The following is a 22,516-nucleotide window of genomic DNA, read 5'->3' on the forward strand; positions in this document are numbered from 1 at the left end:
AGCCTTGTTGTGTTTTAGTTTTGCTGTTGTTACCTTCTTGTCTTTCAGTATATAAAGTCCTTAATACAAAAATATTGCCTTTTTTCTGCTGGAACATTATTAGGAGATAATTTTTTCATGTGTGTCTTTGACAGTGTCTTGTATCCTGTGCACCCAAATATGAGGGGGTTTCCTTTCCACTATTAAAATGATCTCTGAGAGAAGAGAGAGGTGGTTTATAGTCAAGCCTTTACAAAATTTCTTATAGACCCTTTTCTTTGTTATTGACTTACACAAACATGTGTTGATTGGAGAAGCCCTAGCTAGTCTCATATAACCCAAATATCTATCTTTGGAGTCATGGGGATATCATTTGGCAGGGTGGTTGTTGTTGTTTTTAAAGATATAAGGAAGTTTAAAGTAGATTTAGTTAATATTTCTTGGAGAGGGGTCAAAAACCTCACACCTGCAAATACTAGAGACACTTAGAGTGTAGTTAAGTGGTTTTGTTGTGGAGATAAAAACCATAGAGCTGTAGAACAGATGCAAAAGCAACCAGCTTTACCCAGATTCTTAGTGAAGGCATCTCCCATGCATTCAAAAAAGTGTTATAGGTAAAATAATTAGAAGTGAAGGTGATCTCTTCCAATTCCAAATTCCACAAGTGGTACTCGTGATAAAGAAGTCATTATGAAGAATTTAAATAAAATGCATGAAATATGGAAGTGGGGCAAAACCCAAGTATCTAAATTATTATACTTGTAACTCCAAGACCACAACCTGAGCTGAGACCTAGTGTCAGCCACTCACCTGGCTGTACCACCCAGTTGCCCCAAAGAGGAGACATTATAAATTAGATTACTTTCTCTTTGGGCATATATAATACATATTCTATGTTACCCAAGGTGTAAGATCTTTGGAGTGGAGTGGTGGCATATTCTATACTGACCTGTATAGAGGAACTAATGTAGTTCTCCAAATGGGAGAACTCATAAATGCTGATCTTAGGAATGTAGACTTTATTTTTCATTTTTTTAAAGATTTTATTTATTTATTCACAAGACACACACACACACAGACACACACACAGAGGCAGTGACACAGGCAGAGGGAGAAGGCAGGCTCCATGCAGGGAACCCGACATGGGACTCGATCCCGAGTCCCCAGGGTCAGGCCCTGGGCTGAAGGCAAGTGCTAAACCGCTGAGCCACCCGGGCTGCCCAGGAATGTAGACTTTAAAGATGTAACTTGGGTGCAATTCTTTGCTGGAACCTTCCCTGATGTCTTCTTCCTTCTTTAGAGGAATTGCCTCACCACACAGTCTAACCCCACTCTGCACCTCCTAACAGACCTGTCTGTGCTTGCCCTCTACACTGTTAAGTCCTGGGATGGCAATCATGTCTGATTTGTCTTAGACTTTTAGGTAGGTACCATAATGATGTACTGGGATGAAGCGCACATGAGTTTGAACAACGACAGAGGAGTGCCATCCCGGTAGTTGCTCAGATTTAGGTAAAATTAAGTAGATTTAGGTAGATATAGGAAAGATTGTTCAAGATATCCCTTATTATCTAAACTCTAATTACTTGCTCTCTGATCTCAAAGATCCAAAAAATTTGGATTTGGTAGTGGTAGTCACTATTAGAACTCTGGGCAGTGCATAGAAAAAGCCCCCATAGGAACAGGGACCTGGTTTTAAGCATGGACTGAGATGGTTTCTGGGGCCTCTCTGATGCATTGGAGTGGGAGTGATTGCCCATGTTTCTTGCATTGAGGCCACTCGCCCCGCCCTCCAAACCCTTCTCAGCCTCTTTCATTTCTTGTTGGTGCTGTCCTGTCTCTTCTGGCTTTGGTGTGGCTACCAGATGTGGGAGCTGAAGGGAAGTGACTGCTGTCATCACTAGGGTGCCAAACTAGGGTGGCATATAAATTAGAACTGCATGATGCTAAGAAAACCCAGAAAACTCTGGTTTATGAGCTACTGCTAACAGAGAAATTATTATTTTAATGTAAACATGATATGGTTTATTCCCACAAAAAAGTTAAGCAGTACTTGGGTAAAGTTAACACTTTCCATATGTAAAAGACTAGGGTGGTTTTATTTCTGAGTATGGTATTGTGTCCAGTGGAATGTGTAGCTAAGCTGTTGTTTTGACTTTGTACCATTGCAATGGGGTTTCCATACGAGAGGAGACATATTAAAAAAAGAAGAACATAATTTAAAAAAATTTTTTATCAAATGCCTCTTTTGTGCCAGCCACAGGGCTATGTGCCTTGTTCCCCTGCATTCTTATAACAATCATATTTACCACAATTTCTCCTTTGCTTTAACTGTATTTTGAGATAACCGTGGATTCATGTGTTGGAAGACATAATACAGATCCTGTGTATGCTTGAGCCTGCTTCCTCCAGTGGTGACATCTTGCGTAGCTATGGTAACCACAGTGGGTACATTGTCACTGATGTAGTCCCTTAGCCTTCTTCAGATCTTACCTGTGTTATATGCACGCACTTGTGTATTTTTCCTGTCCAGTTTTATTACATGTGCAGATTACCATTTCTTTTTCAATATATGAAGGAAAGAAGGCTGAGGTAAGTTATATGAGATAACTGAAGTATAGACCTGGTTTGAATCTAGGTCTGTTTCACTCAGACATTTTATTTTTCAATAATAGTAGTGGTGGGCGCTCCTGGGTGGTGCAGTGGGTTGAGTGTCTGTCTGACTTTTGGTCTCAGCTCCGGCCATGATCACAGGATCCTGACTTTGAGCTTTGCCTCCATGCTGAGGCGTGGAGTCTGCTTAAGATTCTGTCTCCCTCTGCCCCTGTCCCCTGCCTCTCTGTAAAGTAAATTAATCTTAAAAAAGTAATAGTCATGATGAATATCAGTAATAATAACAACAATGGCTGAAGTTCACTGAGTTACATATGAAACAGACTATTTACCATGTGCTGGGGCTGTTCTAATGTATTACCTCATTTAACCCCCCCCCCCCAAGAACTATACCTCATAAATTATATTATAGTTGAATTAGTATCATTAATTGAACTAATCATATTTCCAAGCAACAAGGAATTACTTTTACTGCTCCTGAAATTACTAATAAAATAGTGGAATTCTACCTCCTTTTTACATAATTTTCAATTTGAACCTCTGACCTTAACCACTGATCTTGGCAATTGTTACTTTAAAGGTGTTTGTATATGTGTATGTATAAAGTGAGACCTGTATTATTATACACCTTAAAAATATTTTTACAAAATTATAAATAAAAGGTAGTTTCGACACGATGCCAAGTTTTTAAGGGAATAAATATAAACCATCAAGAATACTTAAGAATGTAATAGGGAGACATTTTTTTCCCCTAAAGTATTATAGATCTTTTTGGCCCACATGCAGTCCCAGGAATGTTTGAGTTTAACGTCTTAAGTTACAGATCCAGCTTTCCAAGGGAAAGTGAATACATTTGGTGAATGATCACTGATTATCAGAATATGATAATACTTTAGGAAGATAATGGATATACTAATCAGCAGGCCATAATTTATGATTCTTTGCTAGTTAAATATCTTGTAAAGCTGTCCCTGTGATGAACAGCAGCACTTATTCAGAGCAGGAATAACAACAATCTTGTGTGTTGTAGATCCCAGGAGGTCTCAGTGCTCTTGGAGACAGCAGACAGAAATAAAAGGAATTTTGTCCTTTTTACCTCATGTAATCCCACTGGAAAGTGAAATGTGTGCTGAGAGTTGATACTGACTTCTGTTAGGTCACCTCCCTGAAGAGGCCTGGGCAGGCACTGTCGCAACAGTTCTTGGTCAGGAGTCTGACAGCCCCCTAAGGAGGTGGAGGGTTTCTGCAACAGGCTACCGGTGGAACAGGGCACTACTGTCTAGCCTCAGGAAGCTTCTAGTGAGGAGGGCCTCGAGGAACCTGCACCCTTTTCCTTAACTTTTTGAGAGGGTGTCACATATGCCCAGATTGGAGTTAAAGGTAAACTCAGTTCTGTGTAGCTTGTGGTTGTTGTTTTTGAAAAATGAGCAGCTACAAGAAAGCAACACTATGTATGGCTTCATAGGTCTTAGCTTTTTAGAACTTGAATTTGGATGTAGATAATGCAAATGTTTTTGAAGCTATATATTATTAGGAACTCTTTGGAAACCACAAAACCTTTTTAATGGACCACTCTATCAATTTTCTGCTCCTCTACGGAAGTTTTTCCTATTCATGACTCATTTTGCTCTTTGGCGAACACTGAGGGAAATGTAGTAATGATTAAGTTAAGGAATGTATGCGTTTTCTTCTTCCTCTGAAAGCTTGTACACATTTCTGTCTCGGGTTGTGTCCACTTGGATGCCTGGAGAATGTCGACAACCGAAAGGTTAGGCTAGCCTGTTGATGCATACCTGTTTGGGCTTTAAAAATGAAAAAAGTTCCTTGGCTTCCACGGAGAAGTGTTCTTCTTGACGGCCCAGAATACAGATCCAGTAAAAACGACATGTTCCAGCCATCCTTCACACACACCTTAAGCGAAATTAATGAGATCACTCTACGATTACGCTTTGTGTTTTATTTTCACTTTCTAGGTCTGTATGAGCTGTTGGCTGCTTTGCCAGGCCAGCTGCAGCCACATGTGGACAGCCAGGAAGACCTGACCTTCCTCTGGGATATGTTTGGTGAGAAGAGCCTGCATTCACTGGTAAAGGTAAAACCATGCTGATGTTAGATTCTTTTTGTGGAAAAACATATGGAAAAATATTTTGAGCCCGTCTAGTAAACCAGAGATCAAATTGTTGCTGTCTGCAAACAAAACTGCCTTGTTCCATTTCCCTGATGGGTGTGGAAGTTATTAAAGATTCTACCAAAAATACCTAGATGATTTCCCTTAATGGTGGTGATGTGGCTGTGTGCACTAATGCAGCCAACGTGTGCCTGCCCTTGTTTAGAAGAAGAATATGAAATAGTAGCAGGAAGGTTTAGACTCCTTATGGTCAACATTCATGAGCTGGAATTTAACTTAAGTAAATAAATGTTCACAGCAAAAATTAGAAGGAATATATTTTCTGAGGTTAAGGATGGCAGCAGTTCAGTAGCCACATTAATTTAAAATAATTTCCTTTAACAAAGTCAACTGAAATTCGAGCAAGCTCTTTCTTTATTTTTGGCACAAGGCCATTGAAATGGTATTTTGTGTATAAATACACTGAAGTTAAAAATGAAGAAAAACAGTTTCTGGAGATGGTTCTGGTAAAGCATCATGCCATGGAAATGATCAGCCACCAGAAATGAGATCTTGCCACACAGCAATGCTGGGAGTGATCAGAACTCTTAAAATAGTAAAATGAGAACAAGAAGCTTACTGGAAAATATGCCAGTTTTGCTTCTGGAAATATGAATTGCATTTTCTCTCATTTAACTCAAGCTGAAAAAAAATTGTGAGTCTTACTTACGTCTGTAGGAGATAGATACCTGTGGTGCCTTAGCCCTATCTGGACCAAAACTGAACTCAGGTGAACTTGTTACAGTTGTCTGTCATGAGAGAAGGCTATTACTGATGTATAGTATTTGAAAATGAGCCACTTCTGCTGTGCTTTTGCCTCACTGGGTAGAAGAAATCTTAGTACATTTTTTTCCTGTCACATTTGCTGAAATTTGCCTGCCTCAAGCAGTAGCAACTCTCAAGAAATGAAAATGTTGAGAGTGGCATTTTCCTAGCAATACATGTAAAGACTAGAGTGCTTGATTTAGTTTTTATGTAATTGCCACAGTATTTTTGTGTTCTGAAAAATTTTTGGTAGTTCAGTTGCTCTGTTGGGATGTGTCAGAAATGGCTTGAAATTCTAATTGATTGAGTTCAGGAGTTACTGAGGCAATCATGAAAAGAGTCCTTTGTTGAATGTATGGAAGTTGGACAGCTCTGGATTTGTTCAGATTGATTTGATCTAGAAGGAATAAAATGAATTTCACATGACATCAGCAACCCCTTCATCATTAAACAAACATGCCCAAACAATGTATGCATGTGTGTCTCTAGTTGTAATGTGGCCACTGTCTGTTTCCTTCCTATGGAATGGAAATTATAATATTTGTTAACAAGGTAGTTTGTGAGTTTCAAATAAAATAGTGAAGATCTCCATTCTTTGATAGTTACATAGGTTAGGCAAATACAAGCAGGCATTTAGTATTTAATAAAAAGTTACAGTAGCATGTGAAAGACCAAAAAGTAGTGACAGGTGGTTGTTATTTCTATTAAAAGAAGAAAACTAATGTTTTTTTTTAAAAAAAGCCTTAGTTACACTAGCTCTTGAGTTTTAGGCTTGGTGGTTTCTCAAAGTAAATGCAAATAGTAAGTGGTTAGGAAGCATATAGTTATTGATATCTGGTTTTAGAAAAACAGTGAATAAATAAATTGATGTTGCCAGCATTTAAGTGGCACAGTAGCATGTGTACTATTACAAGGATCTTTCAGTAATTGCTGTAAAATATGTTTTTAAAGTAAGGTTTACTGTGCCCCTCTAGTCCATTCTCTGTTTCTTAGTAGCTGCCCCCACTCCCTGCCTCAATCACAGGCAGACCTCAAGTGTGTCCTTTGACTGACCCATTCTATTCATTTTCAAGTATGTAAAGCTGAAAATGCCTCCAGGAGACAGGCTCATGGGACCACAGTTTAAACAGCTGGAACAATCCACTTAACTGTATTCCAAATGCCTCTATTGAAAGTTGGAGGATAGAAGCCTCCAGCTTTTGAACATAAATCTTGGTTGAGCAAAAGGAATTGGAAAAGATGTGTTTTGGAGTGAATCAAAATGTGCTTTGATGTTAGGCTCTTTTGCCTGCAATGGAAGCTGTTGGCATGTGATTGAAAGATGGGTGAAGGCAAAACTGGATTTTATTCTGGCACAGATTTGCACAGTATTGTACCTTATTTTATATAAGAAAAAAAGTGGTTGTTAAATCATCAGTTCTGATTTTTCTTAAGATTTATTTATTTAAGAAAGAGAGCAAGCACAAGCAGGGGTAGGGAGAGAGATTCCCAAGCATATTCCCTGCTGAGTGCAGAGCCCCATGCAGGACTCAGCCTCATGACTGAGATCATGACCTGAGCTGAAACCCAGAGTTGGATGCTCAACTGACTGAGCTACCCAGGCGCCCCATCAGTTTTAAATACCTGTAGCTTTCTGGTCTGATGTAAAATATACTTAAGAGGGGGCAGTTTAGCATTACAGTCAGTGACAGGTATGGCATGCCACCTTAGATCATGAGCTACTCTCTGAGAGGAAGACTGTAGTTATGAGCTTGTCACTGGAAATGAAATATTGTGGTCCTAGAGAATGTTAGTTGTGATTGTTTCTTTATGAGAGAAACTTCTAAATTGAAGACTTGAATAATTGAAACCATGAGCATGAGATCTTAGAAGTATCTGAAAAAAGATGATACTGATAGATGTGAGAAATGTCATATATAAGGTGTGGCAAGATAAGAATATTGGTATTCACATAACACAGGGAATGTGGTCACCAGTAAGTAGAGAGCCACACTTTGGACCTGTTGTTCACAAATATACAGAACCATGAAGCATACAGTTTGTGTCCCATTTAGCCCCATTTCTAAATTTATCTTACACCCTTGTGTTTTTTTTTCTGGTGAGATTTCTTGGCTTTAAATTTTTAAATTTGTATTGTATGTATTTTTGTGATCTGGTTTATTTTAGAAGATACAGCATAAAGACATCCTTATTTATTTTAAATAAGATTGCTACTTCTGTTTCCTCAAGAAATTTTTGTGTGTATTTCACATTTGTGTTGGGTTTCCAGGATAAGAATACCAAGTTGTTAGGACCTTTTAAAAAGTTGCACATATTCTCTGTACCCTTTCAAATAGTTGCATACATGTGTATGAGCAGGAGGAAAAAAAAGGTGAATTTTATCCTTGTTTTAAGGATTCTGAAGTATTTCAACAAAACACAAGTTGATTATTTTCAAGAAAGTTCTCTTGATGGGGTTTAATTATTGTATTTCTGTGAGTTCGGTCTTTTTTTTTTTTTTATGATAGTCACACACACACAGAGAGAGAGAGAGAGGCAGAGACACAGGCAGAGGGAGAAGCAGGCTCCATGCACTGGGAGCCTGACGTGGGATTCGATCCCGGGTCTCCAGGATCGCGCCCTGGGCCAAAGGCAGGCGCTAAACCGCTGCGCCACCCAGGGATCCCCTGTGATTTCGGTCTTAAAGGGGTAATGATAATGCTCAACCATACCCTTATCCCATAATTGTAACTTCTTTTTTTAAGGTAGGCTCCAGGCCCAGCATGGAGCCCTAGTATGGGGCTTGAACTGAGTACCCTGAGATCAAGACCTGAGCTGAGGTTAAGAGTTGGGTGCTTAACCGACTGAGCTACTCAGTCTCCCCTTACATAATTGTAACTTTTGATGATTGTCTTAATCGTATTGTCTTTGATGAGTTCTTACTATGTGCCAGACACTGTATAGACCACTAGGGCTACAATATCCAGTTGAATAGTCCCTAGCTTGCAGTCTGCAGTCTCCCGGGGAGGTTGTAAATTGGGGGGGATGGGCAGTTACAATATGCTACGATAGGTTGTGTGTAGAACTTTTTATGAGGGCACAAGGTGCCTAACTCAGTGCTGACCTCAGGGGCTCATGGAGGATTGGGCATTTTAAGCTGAGACCTGAATGTTGAGTAGGCATTGCTCAGGTAAGAATTTATGGGGTGGCGCTAGGCAGAAGGAACCCAAGCACCTAGGGGCAAGAGCCTACACTGTGCCTTTAAGAAGGAGCCTGGCAGTTTCTCTTGGCTAATACATGAGGTAAGGAAGGGTGTGGGGAGCAGTGCAAAGTATAGCAAAAGAAGGTAAGCCAGGATCTCTTCTTTTTTTTTAAGATTTATTAATTTTAGAGCGAGCAAGCAAGAGAGAGAAAGAGAGCTGCACGTGAGCATATGAGAGAACATAGATAAGTGCTGGAATGAGCAGAGGGAGATGGAGAGAGAAACTTTAGCAGACTCTCCACTGAGTGTGGAGCCCTATGAAGGATCCAGCCTCACAGCACTGAGATCAGGACCTGAGCCCAAAGCAGGAGTTGGGGCATAACCAACTGAGCCACCCAGGGGCCCAGGCAGAGACCTCTTCTTAAATGGCTTTGACTTTGTTTGAACATGGTAGGAGCCACTATGTTAAAAGGGTTAAAGCAGCAGAATGACGATATCAGACTGGTTTTTTTTTTTTTGTTTGTTTGTTTTTTTTTTAGAAATAAAATTTAGTTGCTACGGAGATGGGATGGGCCTAGAGATTTCCAGGTCAAGACGATGGCAATGAAGCCATGGGTGAGGGAAGAAAGGTGATTTTTGTTTTGAGAAAGAGAGTTTGATGCTCAGCCTGCCCTCACCAGCAGGGTGATGTTTCTCAACGTATTGAAACTCCTCCCCCGTGTTGGTTAAACCTCAGCTCCTAGACACCACATCCACTAATCCAACCACCAGATTGTTGATGCCAGGCCATCGGGGGTTGAGAGAGGGCTCCAGAGACCTGCACAAGCCCTGACATACCACTTCTGACATAATTGAATATCTCCTCATAAGAAAGGTGATTTTAGTTTTATGTTCATTTGCTATTTGGCAGTTAACCAAGTAGAACGTCCTACTGTGTAGTTGGATACGTGGATCTTGAATTGAGGATAATTAGTAAGTTCTAGGTTGGAGGTAATAAATAGACTTGGGAGTCAGGTTGCCAGATAAAATACAAGGCATCCAGTTTAATTTGAACTTAAGAGAAACAGTAATTTATTTATTTTTTAGTGGACTTACGAACTGTGCTGTTTTTTATTTTTTATTTCTGTTTGTGAAGTCTCACAACTCTGATTGGGGTATCATCAACATTTAGATAGTAACACTCTCTGTAACCACTTTATTGAGACATATATCAGTTTACCCATTTCAAGTATACGTACAAGGATGTGAAGTGTATGCAAAGTGATGCAGCCACCACCACGATTCTAGAATAATTTCATCTTCCAAAAAACCTCTGTGTCATGTAACTGTCCACCCCTAATCCTTCATCCTCCTACCCTTTCTCACTCCAGCCCTATGCAACCACTAATCTAATTTCTGTTTTTATTTACCTGTTCTGGACAATTCATGTAAATGGAATCATATAATGTGTGGCTTTGTTTGCGATTGACTCCTGTCACTTAACTTAATCCACAAGATAACACGTAGCAATACTTCATACCTTTTTATGGCCCAGTAGTATTTATGGATATACCAGCCTTGTTTACCTTTTTATCCTGCATTGGACATTTGGGTTGTTTCCACCTATTGCCTATTATGAATAATGCTGCTAAGAATATTCACATACAGGTATTTATGTGGACATATTTTCATTTCTGAGGGCACGTACCTAGGAGTGGAATTGCTGGGTCAAATGCTAACTCTGTGTTTAACATTTTGAAGAACCAGCAGTTTCCCAAGGTGGCTCCACTGTTTTGTATTCTCACCAGCAGTGTGTGAGGCTTCTGATTTCTGTATGCTTGCCAACCCTATTTTTAAAAAAGATTTTATTTATTTGAGAGAGAGAGCAAGAGAGCGAGCAGGGAGGTGGGCCATGGTGAGGGAGAGGGGCAGAGAGGGAATCTCAAGCCGACTCCTTGTGAACACAGAACCTGATTTGGGGGCTCAATCTCACACGACCCTGAGATCATGACTTGAGTCAAAATCAAGAGTCAGCTGTTTAACCAACTGAGCCACTGAAGTGCCCCACCAACACTTGTTTTAGCCAACACTTGCTTTTATTTGCTTTTTTTTCTCACCATTCTAAAAGGTGGGACATGATACCTCCTTGTTGTTGTGGTTTGCATTTCCCTGATGACTGATGAAGTTAAATATCTTTTTGTGTGTTTATTGGGATTTGTGTATCATCTTTGTAGAAATGTCTATTTGGATTCTTTGCCCAGTTATTTTTTTTTCTCATTGGATTCCTTTGAAATAGACTACTTTTTAGAACAGTCTTAGATTTACATAAGTGTCTTTTCAGATTTTTTGCCCATTTTTTTTAAAGGTATTATTTATTTATTTATGATAGTCACAGAGAGAGAGAGAGGCAGAGACACAGGCAGAGGGAGAAGCAGGCTCCATGCACCGGGAGCCCGACGTGGGATTCGATCCCGGGTCTCCAGGATCGTGCCCTGAGCCAAAGGCAGGCGCCAAACCGCTGCGCCACCCAGGGATCCCTTTTTGCCCATTTTTTAACTGAGTTGCATTTTCTCCTTATTATTGAGTTTTAACAGTTGTCTTTTTTTGGATACAAGTCTTTTATTAGATATGTGTTCTGCAAATATTTTGTTCTAATCTGTGGCTTGTTTCTTCATTCTCTTAATGGTTTCTTTCACAGAATAGAAGTTCTTAATTTTAATAATGTCCAACTTCACCATTTCTCTTTCATACCTTGGGCTTTTTGGAGTTGCATGGAGTTTGCCATGCTCAAAGTCACCTAGATTTTCTCCTCCGTTGTCTTCTAGGAGTTGTACAGATTTGTATTTATATTTAGTTCTGTGATCTACTTTGAGTTGTCTAGACTCAAATTTCTGCATGTGACTATCCAGTTGTTCTAGCATCAGTATTTGAAAAGACTGACCTTACTTCACTGAATTGTCTTTGCTCCCCTGCCAAAGACCAGTTGATTGTAATTGTGTGGGTTTTATTCCGGTCTCTGTTATGTTCTATTGATCTATTTATCTGTTCTTTCTCCAGTACTGCTGTGTCTTTATTACTGTAGCTTTATAGGAAATCTTGAAATTGGTTGGTCAGTCCTTTGACTTTACTGTGTCAGCTATTCTGGGTTTTTTGCCTATTCATATAAAATTGAGAATGAGTTTGTCATATATATGTGATAACTTGCTAGGATTTTGGTTGGGGTTGTGTTGTATATGTAAATCAAGTTGAGAAGAACTGACATCTTAACCATATTATGTATTCTTGTCTGTAAACATGGAATTTATTTATTGAGATCATCTTTGATTTCTTTCACCTGAGTTTTATACTAATTTAGATTCTGTACACATTTGTTAGATTTATACCTGAGTTTTGTTTTGGGCACTAATGTAAATGGTATTTGGTTTTTAATTTCAAATTCCCGTTGTCCAATGGCGGTGTGAACAATGCTATCTTGGGCAGACCCACCATGCTGATGGCTCTCTGTGGCCTGAAGCCTTCTGGAGCACAGGTCCCTCTCATATTCTTTCTTTTTGCCTGGTCATACCCTTAAGTACACCCATAAATGTCCCTCATCTGCTCTAGAGATAGGATTATATTTTCAAACATTTCCTCCTGGGTGGGCTCCCAGCAGTTACTCCCCAGCTTCTTGGGCCAAAAAGCAGGTCTCACTGGAGGTGGGGTTGTGGAGATCTACTAATATTTCAGCCTCCCACGACACACTTCTGTACATAAGTCCCCTTAATAAGCCATTTCTCATCAAGCTGGACTTGGCAGCCTTTTCCTCCTCTCTTTCATAGAACACAGGTATATAGAAAAGTAATTGATATTTGTACATGAAGTTTGCATCCTGAATCCTTGCTACAATCACTAGTTCCCAGAGTTTTTTTTTTTAGTTCTTTAGGATTTTCTATGTACATAATCATGTTGTCTGTGAATAAAGGCAGTTTTACCATTCCTTCCCAATACGTATAAAACCTTTATTTTCTTTTGCTGTCTTAGAGGATTAGCTAGGACTTCTCCTTAAGTACTGAATATTTACTAGAGGTGGAGAGGGGACATCCTTGCCTTGTTACCAATCTTATAGGGAAAGAATCTAGTTTTTCACCATTAAGTAGGTTTGCTCTAGGTATTTTATACATGTTCTTTATCAAAGTGAGGAAGTCCCCTCTATTCCCAGTTTGGTGATAACTTTTATCATGAATACGTGTTGGATTTTTTCTTAATAATTTTTTTACATCTGTTGAAATGATCACATAGATATTTTTTATCTTGTTGGAATGATGGATTACATTAATACTTCTGAATATTGTACCAGCCTGTGCATTCCTGGAAGAAAAAAATCCCATTGGTTTTGGTATGGCATCCATAGTATATGTTGTTGAATTTGCTGATATTTTGTTGAGGAGTTTTGCATTTCTGCCCATAACAGATAATAGTTTGTAGTTTTCCTTTCTTCTGTCTTTATCTGGTTTTGATAGTAGGATAAGGCTGGCCTTACAGAATGAGTTAGGAAGTACAGCCTCTGTTTTATTTTTTCTGAAAGAGTTTGAGAATTGGGATAATTATTTTTTCCCTTAAGTTTGCCAGTGAAGCCGTCAGGGTTCAGTGCTTGCTGTTTGGGAAGGTTACTAACTGTTGATTTAATTTCTCTATTAGTTATAGGCCTGTTTAGATCACCTATTTCTCCTTGTGTAAGAGTTTTTGTTACTTGTGTCTTCTACAGAATTGGTGCATGTCATGTCAGTCCTCAAATTTGAGGGCATAGCATTATTTGTTACTTTTTATTTTTAATCTCCATGGGATCCATAGTGATGACTCTTCTTTCATTTCTGATATTAGTAATTTGTGTCTTTTCTCATGTTTTCTTGGCTAGCCTGGCTGTAGGTTTATCAATTTTATTGTTACTAACTGTTGATTTAATTTCTCTATTAGTTATAGGCCTGTTTAGATCACCTATTTCTCCTTGTGTAAGAGTTTTTGTTACTTGTGTCTTCTACAGAATTGGTGCATGTCATGTCAGTCCTCAAATTTGAGGGCATAGCATTATTTGTTACTTTTTATTTTTAATCTCCATAGGATCCATAGTGATGACTCTTCTTTCATTTCTGATATTAGTAATTTGTGTCTTTTCTCATGTTTTCTTGGCTAGCCTGGCTGTAGGTTTATCAATTTTATTAATCATTTGAAAGAACCAGCTTTTGGCTTTTTTGTTTTTTTCTCAATGGTTTCTCTCTCTCTCTCTCTCTCTCTCTCTCTCTCTCTCTCTCCTTCTTCTTGATTTTATGTATTTATTCATGAGAGATGGGGGTGGAGGGATGGGGGAGAGGGAGGCAGAGACATCAGCAAGGGAGAAGTAGGCTCCATGTAGGGAGCCGGATGTGGGACTCTATCCTGCGACTCCAGGATCATGCCCTGAACCAAAGGGAGACACCCAACCACTGAACCATCCAGGCATGCGTGCTTTCTTTCTTTCTTTTCTTTTTCTTTCTTTTCTTTCTTTCTTTCCTTCTCTTCCCTCCCTCCCTTCCTCCTTCCCCTCCCTCCCTTCCTCTTGATTTTATATATTTATTCATGAGAGACACAGGGAAAGTGAGAGGCAGAGACATAGGCAGAGGGAGAAGCAGGCTCCATGTAGGGAGCTGGATGTGGGATTGGATCCCAGGAATCCATGATCATGCCCTGAGCCAAAGGGAGACGCCCAATGGCTGAGTCATCAGCCTGCCTTTCTGTCTTCCTTCTTTCCTTCCTTCCTTCCTTCTTTCCTTCTTTCTTTTCTTTTCTTTTCTTTTCTTTTCTTTTCTTTTCTTTTCTTTTCTTCTTTTCTTTCTTTTCTTTTCCTTTTCTTTTCTTTTCTTTTTTCTTTTCTTTCTTTTCTCTTTTCTTTCTTTTCTCTTTCTTTCTTTCTCTCTTCTTCTTTCTTTCTTTCTTTCTTTCTTTCTTTCTTTCTTTCTTTCTTTCTTTCTTCTTTCTTTCTTTCTCTCTCTCTTTTCTTTCTTTCTTTTCTTTTCTTTTCTTTTCTTTTCTTTTCTTTTCTTTTCTTTTTTTTCTTTTCTTTTCTTTCTTCTTCCTTCCTTCCTTCCTTCCTTCCTTCCTTCCTTCCTTCCTTCCTTCCTTCCCTCCCTCCCTCCCTCCCTCCCTCCCTCCCTCTCTTCCTCCCTCCCTCCCTCTTTTCCTCCCTCCCTCCCTCTCAGAAAGGGAGAGAAGGAGCAGAGGAGAGGAAGAGAGAGAGAGAGAATCTCAAGCAGACTCACCTGCTGAGTGTAGAGCTTGACTCAGGGCTCAATCTTATGACCCTGAGATTATGCCCTGAGCCAAATCCAAGAGTCAGATGCTTATCCGAGTGAGCCACCTAGGTGCCCTGTTTTCCTGTTTCAATTCCATAGATTTCTATTTTATTCTTCCTTTTCTTCTCCTAGCTCTTCTTGCTCTAGTTTCCTAAGATAGAAGCTTAAGTTACTGATTTTAGTTTTCTTTGTCTCTCTCTCTCTCACTCTCACTCTCTCACTCTGTCTTTCTTTTTAACATATGTCTTCAATGCTGAAATCTTTCTCTAACCTCTCCTTTGCAGCATTCCACAAATTTGGATAAGTTGTATTTTCATTTAGTTCAGAATATTTAAAAATTTCTCTCAATGCCTCAACTTTAACTCATTTATTTAATTTCCAAATGTATAGAGATTTTTCTGCTGTATTTCTCTTACTGACTTAACTCCATGTGGTCTAAGCTAATGGTGTGTGATATCCATTCTTTTAGATTGTTACAGTGTGTTTTATGGCCAGGATGTGGTCTGTTTGGTTCTTTGTGAGTATGAAAAGACTGTATGTACTGCTATGTTAGATGAAGTGTTAGATCCAGTTGGTTTGTGCTGTTGTGTTCAACTGTATCCACACTGATTTTCTGCCTATTGGATCTGTCAATTACTGTGTAGAAGGCTATTGAAGTTTCTAAGGGTGCTAGTGTGTTTATCCATGACTCCTTGGATGTTATCAGTTCTGCCTCACATATTTTGGTCCTCTCTTGTTAGGCACATACCTACACAGTAAGGATTGTTCTGTGTTCTCAGAGAATTGATCCCTTTTTCACTATGTAATACCTTCTTTTATCCCTGAGAATTTTCCTCATTCTGCCATCTGCCTTGTCTGAAATTGATATGGGTTCTTCATCTTTTTTTTTGGGTGGTGTAGACCTGGTTTCTTTCTCCCTTCTGTTACTTCTCTTCTACATGTGTGCTTATATTTAAAGTAGATATCTTGTAGAAAGCATATAGTTGGATCCTCTTTTTATCTGCTCTCACAGTCTCTGGTTTGATTGCTTGCTTGATTGATTTTATTTAGTCATGAAAGACACAGAAGGAGAGGCAGAGGCATGGGCAGAGGGGGAACCAGGCTCCCCACTGAGCAGGGGGCCTGATGCGGGACTTGATCCCAAGACCCCAGGATTATGACCTGAGTGGAAGGCAGATCCACTGAGCCACCCAGGCACCTCCAGTCTCTTATTTTAATTGGCATATTTAGACCATCTACATTTTAGATAATTGTTGATGTAGTTAGGTTAATATTCACCATATCTGCAACTGATTTCCACTCATTACAGTTGTTCTTTTTATATTTTTATGACCCTCTCTTTCTCTTCCATTCTCTGCTTTTAGTTTAACATTTTATGTGATTCCATTCTTTCTTAGCATATCCATATACTTTATTTTTTTTTATAGATTTATTTATTCATTCAGAGAGAGCGAGAGAGAGGCAGAGACACAGGCAGAGGGAGAAGCAGGCTCCATGCAGGGAGCCCGATGTGGGACTCGATCCCGGGTCTCCAGGATCACACCCCGGGCTGCAGGCAGCGCTAAACTGCTGCGCCACCGGGGCTGCCCCATATACTTTTTTTTTTTTTATTAAATGTTTTAGTTTTGAGAGAGAAGGAGCAGGGGGTGGGGCAGAGGGAGAAGGAGAAGCAGACTCCCCACTGAGCAGAGAGCCCAATGCAGGGCTCGATTCCAGGACTTTGGGGTCATGACATGAGCTGAAGGCAGATGCTTGAACCAACTGAGCCCCCAGACAACCCTCTCCATATACGTTTTTATAAAGATTTTTTTGTGCTTGTCCCAAAATTCACTATATTCATTTATATCTAATCTAGGTCCACTTTGAAATAACATTACACCTTTTCACAGGTAGTACTTTATAGGAGAATATATTCAATTCCTTTTTTCTCATCCTTTTTAAACATTGCTTTAATTCATTTCACTTACTCATATTCTTTACTAACTCAGCACTTTGTACTCCTATTATTTTGAACAGTTATCTGGTCAATTAAGAAAAATAAAAGATTTTATTTTATGGCTTTTTAAAAAAAATATTTAGAGAGAATGTGAGTGAGAGCATAATGGTTAGGGGGAGAGGGAGAGAGAATCCTCAAGCAGACTCACAGCTGAGTGTGGAGGGCTGATCTCAGGACCATGATATCATGACCTGAGCCAATATCAAGAGTCAGATACTTAACCTACTGAGCCACCCAGGCACCTAATTTTGTTTCATGTTTATTTATTCCTTCTATGAGTGCCTGACCTACATAAATTTCCTTTTTTCTAAAGAACTTCTTTTAATACTTTTTACAAGACAGGCCTGCTGGGCAGCAGATTCCTTGAGTTTGAGTGTTTTGTTCTTATTTCTTTTCAGTTTTGAAGTATAGTTTTACCAGCTACAGAATTCTAGGGTGGTGAGTTTTTCTTTTTAACCATCCCCCCCCCCCCCCCAACCACTCTTCTGCTTGCATGATTTCTGATGAGGTGTCTGCTGTATTTCATATCCTTGTCCTCTGTAGACAAGGTTCTTTTTTTCTCCCCTCTGGCTCTTTTCAGTATCTTTATCTTTGGCTTTTGCTGTTTGAGTATTAATGCAACATGTAGATCTTTTGGGGATTTACTTTGTTTGGTGTTCTCTGAGCATCCTGGGTATGTGGTCTGGTGTTTTTTCATTAATACTGTAGAATTTTCAGCTATTATTACTTTGAATATTTCTTCTTCCTCTCTTTGCTCTTCTGGTGTTTTCCATCATGTGTTTGCTACACCTTTTGTCTTGCTCCACAGTTCTTGGATATTTTGTTCACTTTTGATAATTTCCATGAAAGTATTTTCAATCTTATTGATTTTTTTTCCTTTGCCATGTCCAATCCACTGATGAGCACATCAAAGACATCTTTCATTTCTGTTACACTGTTCTTGATTTCTAGCATTTCACTTTAATTCTCTCTTTGAGTTTCCATCTCTCTCTCATGTTATCCCCTGGTTCTTAGATGTCATCTACTTTTCCCACTAGAGCCATGAGCATATTAATCATATTTATTTTAATCTCCGTATTTCTTTTGCTTCCATAAATTTGTGTCTGATTCTTATGATTGCTTTATTTCTTCAGACCATGTTTCTCTCTTATCATGTCTTGTAATTATTTTTGTTGAAATATGGACATATTTATTGGGTAATAGGAACTGATGTAATCAGGCTTTTAGTGTGAGGTTTTATGTTAAGGTAGCTAGGAGTGGGCTGTGTTGAATGTTTGCTATAGCTGTCAGTGTCAGAGGCTTCAGAAACTTTCATGTCTCTCCCCTCCCTTGCCTCCTTCTCTGGCTCTTTAAGAACCTTCTTGTAGTCTTTGATGTGCATCTCTCAGCTATGACCACTGTTACTTCACTGGCACCCCATTGGTGGTGAGTTGTTCTGTGATCTTGATGGTTAAGTGTCTGTTTTTTTTTAGTGGGCCTGAGTCCTGGGCTCTAATGACTTCCATAAGCATTTCTTAGCCTCCTTTTTTCCCCTTTCTTCCTTAGTTGGTCAGGAAGGCTAGCAGGGGCTGGAGTTAACCTCACTGCTGTTTCCCCAGGTCCAATAGGGCTCTATTTAAAGCTACTTCTCTTAGAGGGCAGCCCTCGGTTAGAGAAAAAGCTCTTGACTTACGTATTTCAAAATGGTTGTTTCTCTATTCTCCTACTGCAAACCCTAGGGAATTTTTCTCCCATCTTCACCATGAGAATTTGGTGGGAGGAATGTGCTGGGGCCTCCCTTTAGGACTGGGGCTCAGGAGGTTTTTGACTCTCAGACTTCCACATTCAGTCACCATCAATTCATTAGAGTTACCATTTAGGTTTTCCTACAAGCTTCTTCTGCCTTCAGCAGCTTCTGCTTCTGCTAAGCTGATCTTGGCCATGAATCTCTCTGTTCCCCAGTTTTTTTTCTGATTTCCGAGTGGCAGTTTGCTCTGTGACTTTCATTCTCCCTAATGATCTGAGCTGAAACCAAAAGTCTCCCTTTACCTACTTTTTTCATTTGGTTCTTATTTTCATTACCGATTTGTAAAGAGTTTGTCGTGTATTTTGAATACCAGCTCCCTACCAAATTATATTTGTAATTGGAAATATTCAGTTTCTCTTTTTAAAGATAGCCTGGAATATTGTTTTTGGATAAATTAGTGGGAGTTTATTTTAAATCTTGATATTAAGGTGAGTTTGTGAAGTTTTTGATACTTGTACTTTAGGTAGAATTTTAAAAGTGAAAGTCGTCTTTGTTTGAGTCTACAAGTAAGTCTTGAACAGATGCTCAGAAGGCAACCTATGAACAAGAATATACTTTAAAATATTTATATCTCCAACCCGGGAACTGAAATGAAAGAGCAATTTGAAGGTAATGTGTGATCTTCATCTTTCAGTAATTCCAATTTTCTTACTAATTAGCACCATGAGATTGCTTGGAATGGGGTTATTTCCAGGATAATTGATACAGGCAAGCTATAAAAAAAAAGAGAGATCGTGTTTTGAGCAGTGGTTTTATAAACTTATTTTCTGCACAGGACTTTAGTTTTCTCTTTTCTTTGAATCTAGAAGCAATGAAAAGCATTGTAGTGGGCGGGGGGAAGGTGATATTTACATAGTAGTAAATCAGATTCAAGGCTGAAAGACTATTTTATAAGATACTTGTGGGTACAGGACTCGTTAGAAACAAATTGTACTGTTCGAGAGGGGAGAGGTGGTGTTAGGTTCAGAGAGTAACCCCATTGGGGCGGTTATGTTACTTGCCTCTGCAGTACTGTTTGCCTTGGTGGGAGGAAAAGGAAAAGACAGCCAGACGTTGTGAATGATCCATGGCCACCTGGTGTGACAGAGTGGAGACCTGGGCATCAGCAGCTGGTAATGCTCCTTGGCCAATCCAAGGTAATTGTTCAGCCAACTCTGTTGCAGAAGCCAAAGTTATTTCTTACGTTATAGTTTACATTTTTTCAGGCACAGAAACATGTAAAGTCTGCGGAAGATAGGAATTCCTGAGACCCTGAGTAAACAGTTGCCTTTGTAATTCACACTCTCAAAACAGAGGCCATATGTAGCCCTTCTTAGAGATCTGCATGGGACTGGGGCTGAGTGATTAGGAGCCAGGTTGTCATTGGAAATGCTCAGTTTCTCTTCTTACAGATGTCCCAAAATGGTTGCTTGATGGGGCTGTCTCCTACCGAGGTAGTCTGTGTTCAGCGTAACACATCAGCTGCCTTCTGAAAGTTAGTGTGAGACTTAAGTGGTTCTTCAACTATGCTTCATTGCAGAACAGTCACCTTACTTTTGGATGGATTCCTAATTTAATAACAGGGAGGCTATTTGCTCTACAAAAATGCACGTGGGATGTTTCCTCCCGAGCATCACATAAGAGCAGGTAGTTGATTGCCTGGAATGAGTGGAGGCAGGAAGGCAGTTCTCACTTCCCTTGTGGAGGTGATTCCTGTTATTCTCCATCTCCAGAGACTAGGAATTCTAGTAGGGAAATATCCAGCTCCTGTGCTGTTCTACCCAACAGTGGCTTTGTTGGGGCACAAAGATGTCTCCCACTGTATCCGGCTTTGCCAAATCATCCTACCGGTGATTGTACGTGACCGGAGGTGACTGGCTTGCCGAGCCTTGTGTTGGCGTTAGCAGTACCCCACTTCATCTCCCCTTATCACCTCAGTCTCTGGACTGTGTGGTTTTCGGAACCCTTGCTTTATTGCCAGGGCAGGTGGTAGTTCATGTCCTGTTGCCGGGAAGGTGTTTGGTCATGAGTGTGGGCCTGACATTCTGCACTGGTTCTCGGAGTACATTGACCACAATTCATTGTGGACCCAGATGGTAAAAGGGAGTGGCCTGTTCCTCAGGGCCGAGATGGAATGGGATGTGGCGATTGTACAGAGGCTAGGTCCACGCTTCTCTGAGTTGTGTGAAAAGGGCTATAGAAACACAAGTTCTGTTTTCTGGAAGAAAAGTCAAGGTTGAGGTAGAATCTCACAGGGTAGATTTTTTTTCTTAAAAGAGTTTATTTATTTACTTGAGAGAGAGAGAGAATGAGCAGGTAAGAAGTGGCAGAGGGAGAGAGAAGGCGACTCCCCGCTGAGCACCTGATGTGGGGCTTCTCCCCGGGGCTCTGAGATCATGACCTGAGCTGAAGGCAGATGCTGAACTGCCTGAGCCCCCCTGACACCCCTCATAGGATAGATTGAAACCTGCTTTTATGGGCTGACTTGGAGACATCACCACCATATTCACAGTATTTCAGGAATATGTGTCCCAAAATCTAGGATAGAATTACAAGTGAACTTTTGTCACCAGCTCCATTTGATTTGGGTGGAGGAGGGACTGAGTAGTACTCCTTGAACTTTAGTTTGGTCCCTTAGGGACTCAGCTACCACTCACTGAATGAGTGAAGGAGAGAGTCTAGTGTGTGGCTCAGGGCACTAAAGGTAATTTCTAGAGGGAGGGATCCTGCAACCTCCAGGACACCTTTCATTATTCATCCAGGTCAAGTTGGGACCTTTTTCTGCCTCTTTTTTCTTTTGTCCCTTTTTCTTTCATTCTTGAGGTCACTTCATTGTCATTGTGTTTGTCTAGTCACCTCTCTTGGAGTGCCTTAGCTATGGTCGATTGGGTGTAGTAAGGAGTATTCCGTATGTGCAGACCCCCGGGCTCTCCATTCTGGTGCACACACATCTGTGGTGGTAGTTCAGGGCTGGGGCTGTGGAGCTACATTGCTTGGACTTGGATTCTGGCTGTGCCAAGAATATCATGCCAACAGTGTGATGATAATACCTCATTGACCTCGTGGCACCTCTTGTTCCTTATATGTGAATGATGATAATAGTGGTACCTACTTTGCATGCTTGTTATTATGAGTAGATGAATTAATATGAGAAACATGGTTTAAGCTGTCTGGCATATAGCTGGTATTATCATTCTCAGCAGCATCCTCAAGTTTCCTTTCTTTTGGTTAGCTGAGTGCAGTGCTCTGTCCCTGGATGGGCACTGTTCTTTTCAGTATCCCTCTGGCTACATTTCTGGGTTTTTTTTCAGGATGATATTTTCTTGCCATAATAAACTTTAGTTCTTGCTTTTTTTATTGCCTTGCTCTCACTCTGTAACATTGTAATGGAAGTTAACAGCCTATGATTTGAAATTCTTGAAAAAATTCTTGAGTTGGCTAAAAGTGTCTTCTAATTTTTTCTTCATTTAAAAAATGTTACACAATACATGGAGCATTAAAAAGGCTGATAACAGCTGTTGAAAACCTGCATATTCACCATACAGCTTAAGAACGAATGTTAGATTTGTTTGAAGCCTGAGTATCCCTTCTTATTCACATCTCTTTCCCTCACTGGCCAGAGGTCATCTTGGATTTATATTCCTAAAAAAATATAGGAGGTATTTTTGTATGTTTTTAATTTTTTCATAATTAGATTCATATTTAACACATTCATCTTTCTTCAGCTTTTTACTTTGCATTTTGTTATATATTTTTATATATTTCT

General features: G+C 39.8%; 1 protein-coding gene across 8 annotated transcripts in view; it reads left to right on the top strand.

The window, feature by feature from the left end:
• Positions 1-22,516, top strand: part of LOC144313745 (MAGUK p55 subfamily member 7) — a 301,577-nt gene that overhangs the window by 118,532 nt on the left and 160,529 nt on the right. For 7 of the 8 annotated variants that reach the window (XM_077896973.1, XM_077896977.1, XM_077896981.1 and 4 more), the window contains exon 3: positions 4,566-4,684. In XM_077896973.1, the coding sequence (XP_077753099.1) occupies positions 4,566-4,684 (119 nt within the window). The remainder of the gene's footprint in view (positions 1-4,565; positions 4,685-22,516) is intronic. The other variant, XM_077896975.1, reaches the window with a different exon arrangement.

This window comes from Canis aureus, chromosome 5, assembly GCF_053574225.1.
Source record: "Canis aureus isolate CA01 chromosome 5, VMU_Caureus_v.1.0, whole genome shotgun sequence".
NCBI classification, from domain to species: Eukaryota; Metazoa; Chordata; class Mammalia; order Carnivora; family Canidae; genus Canis; species Canis aureus.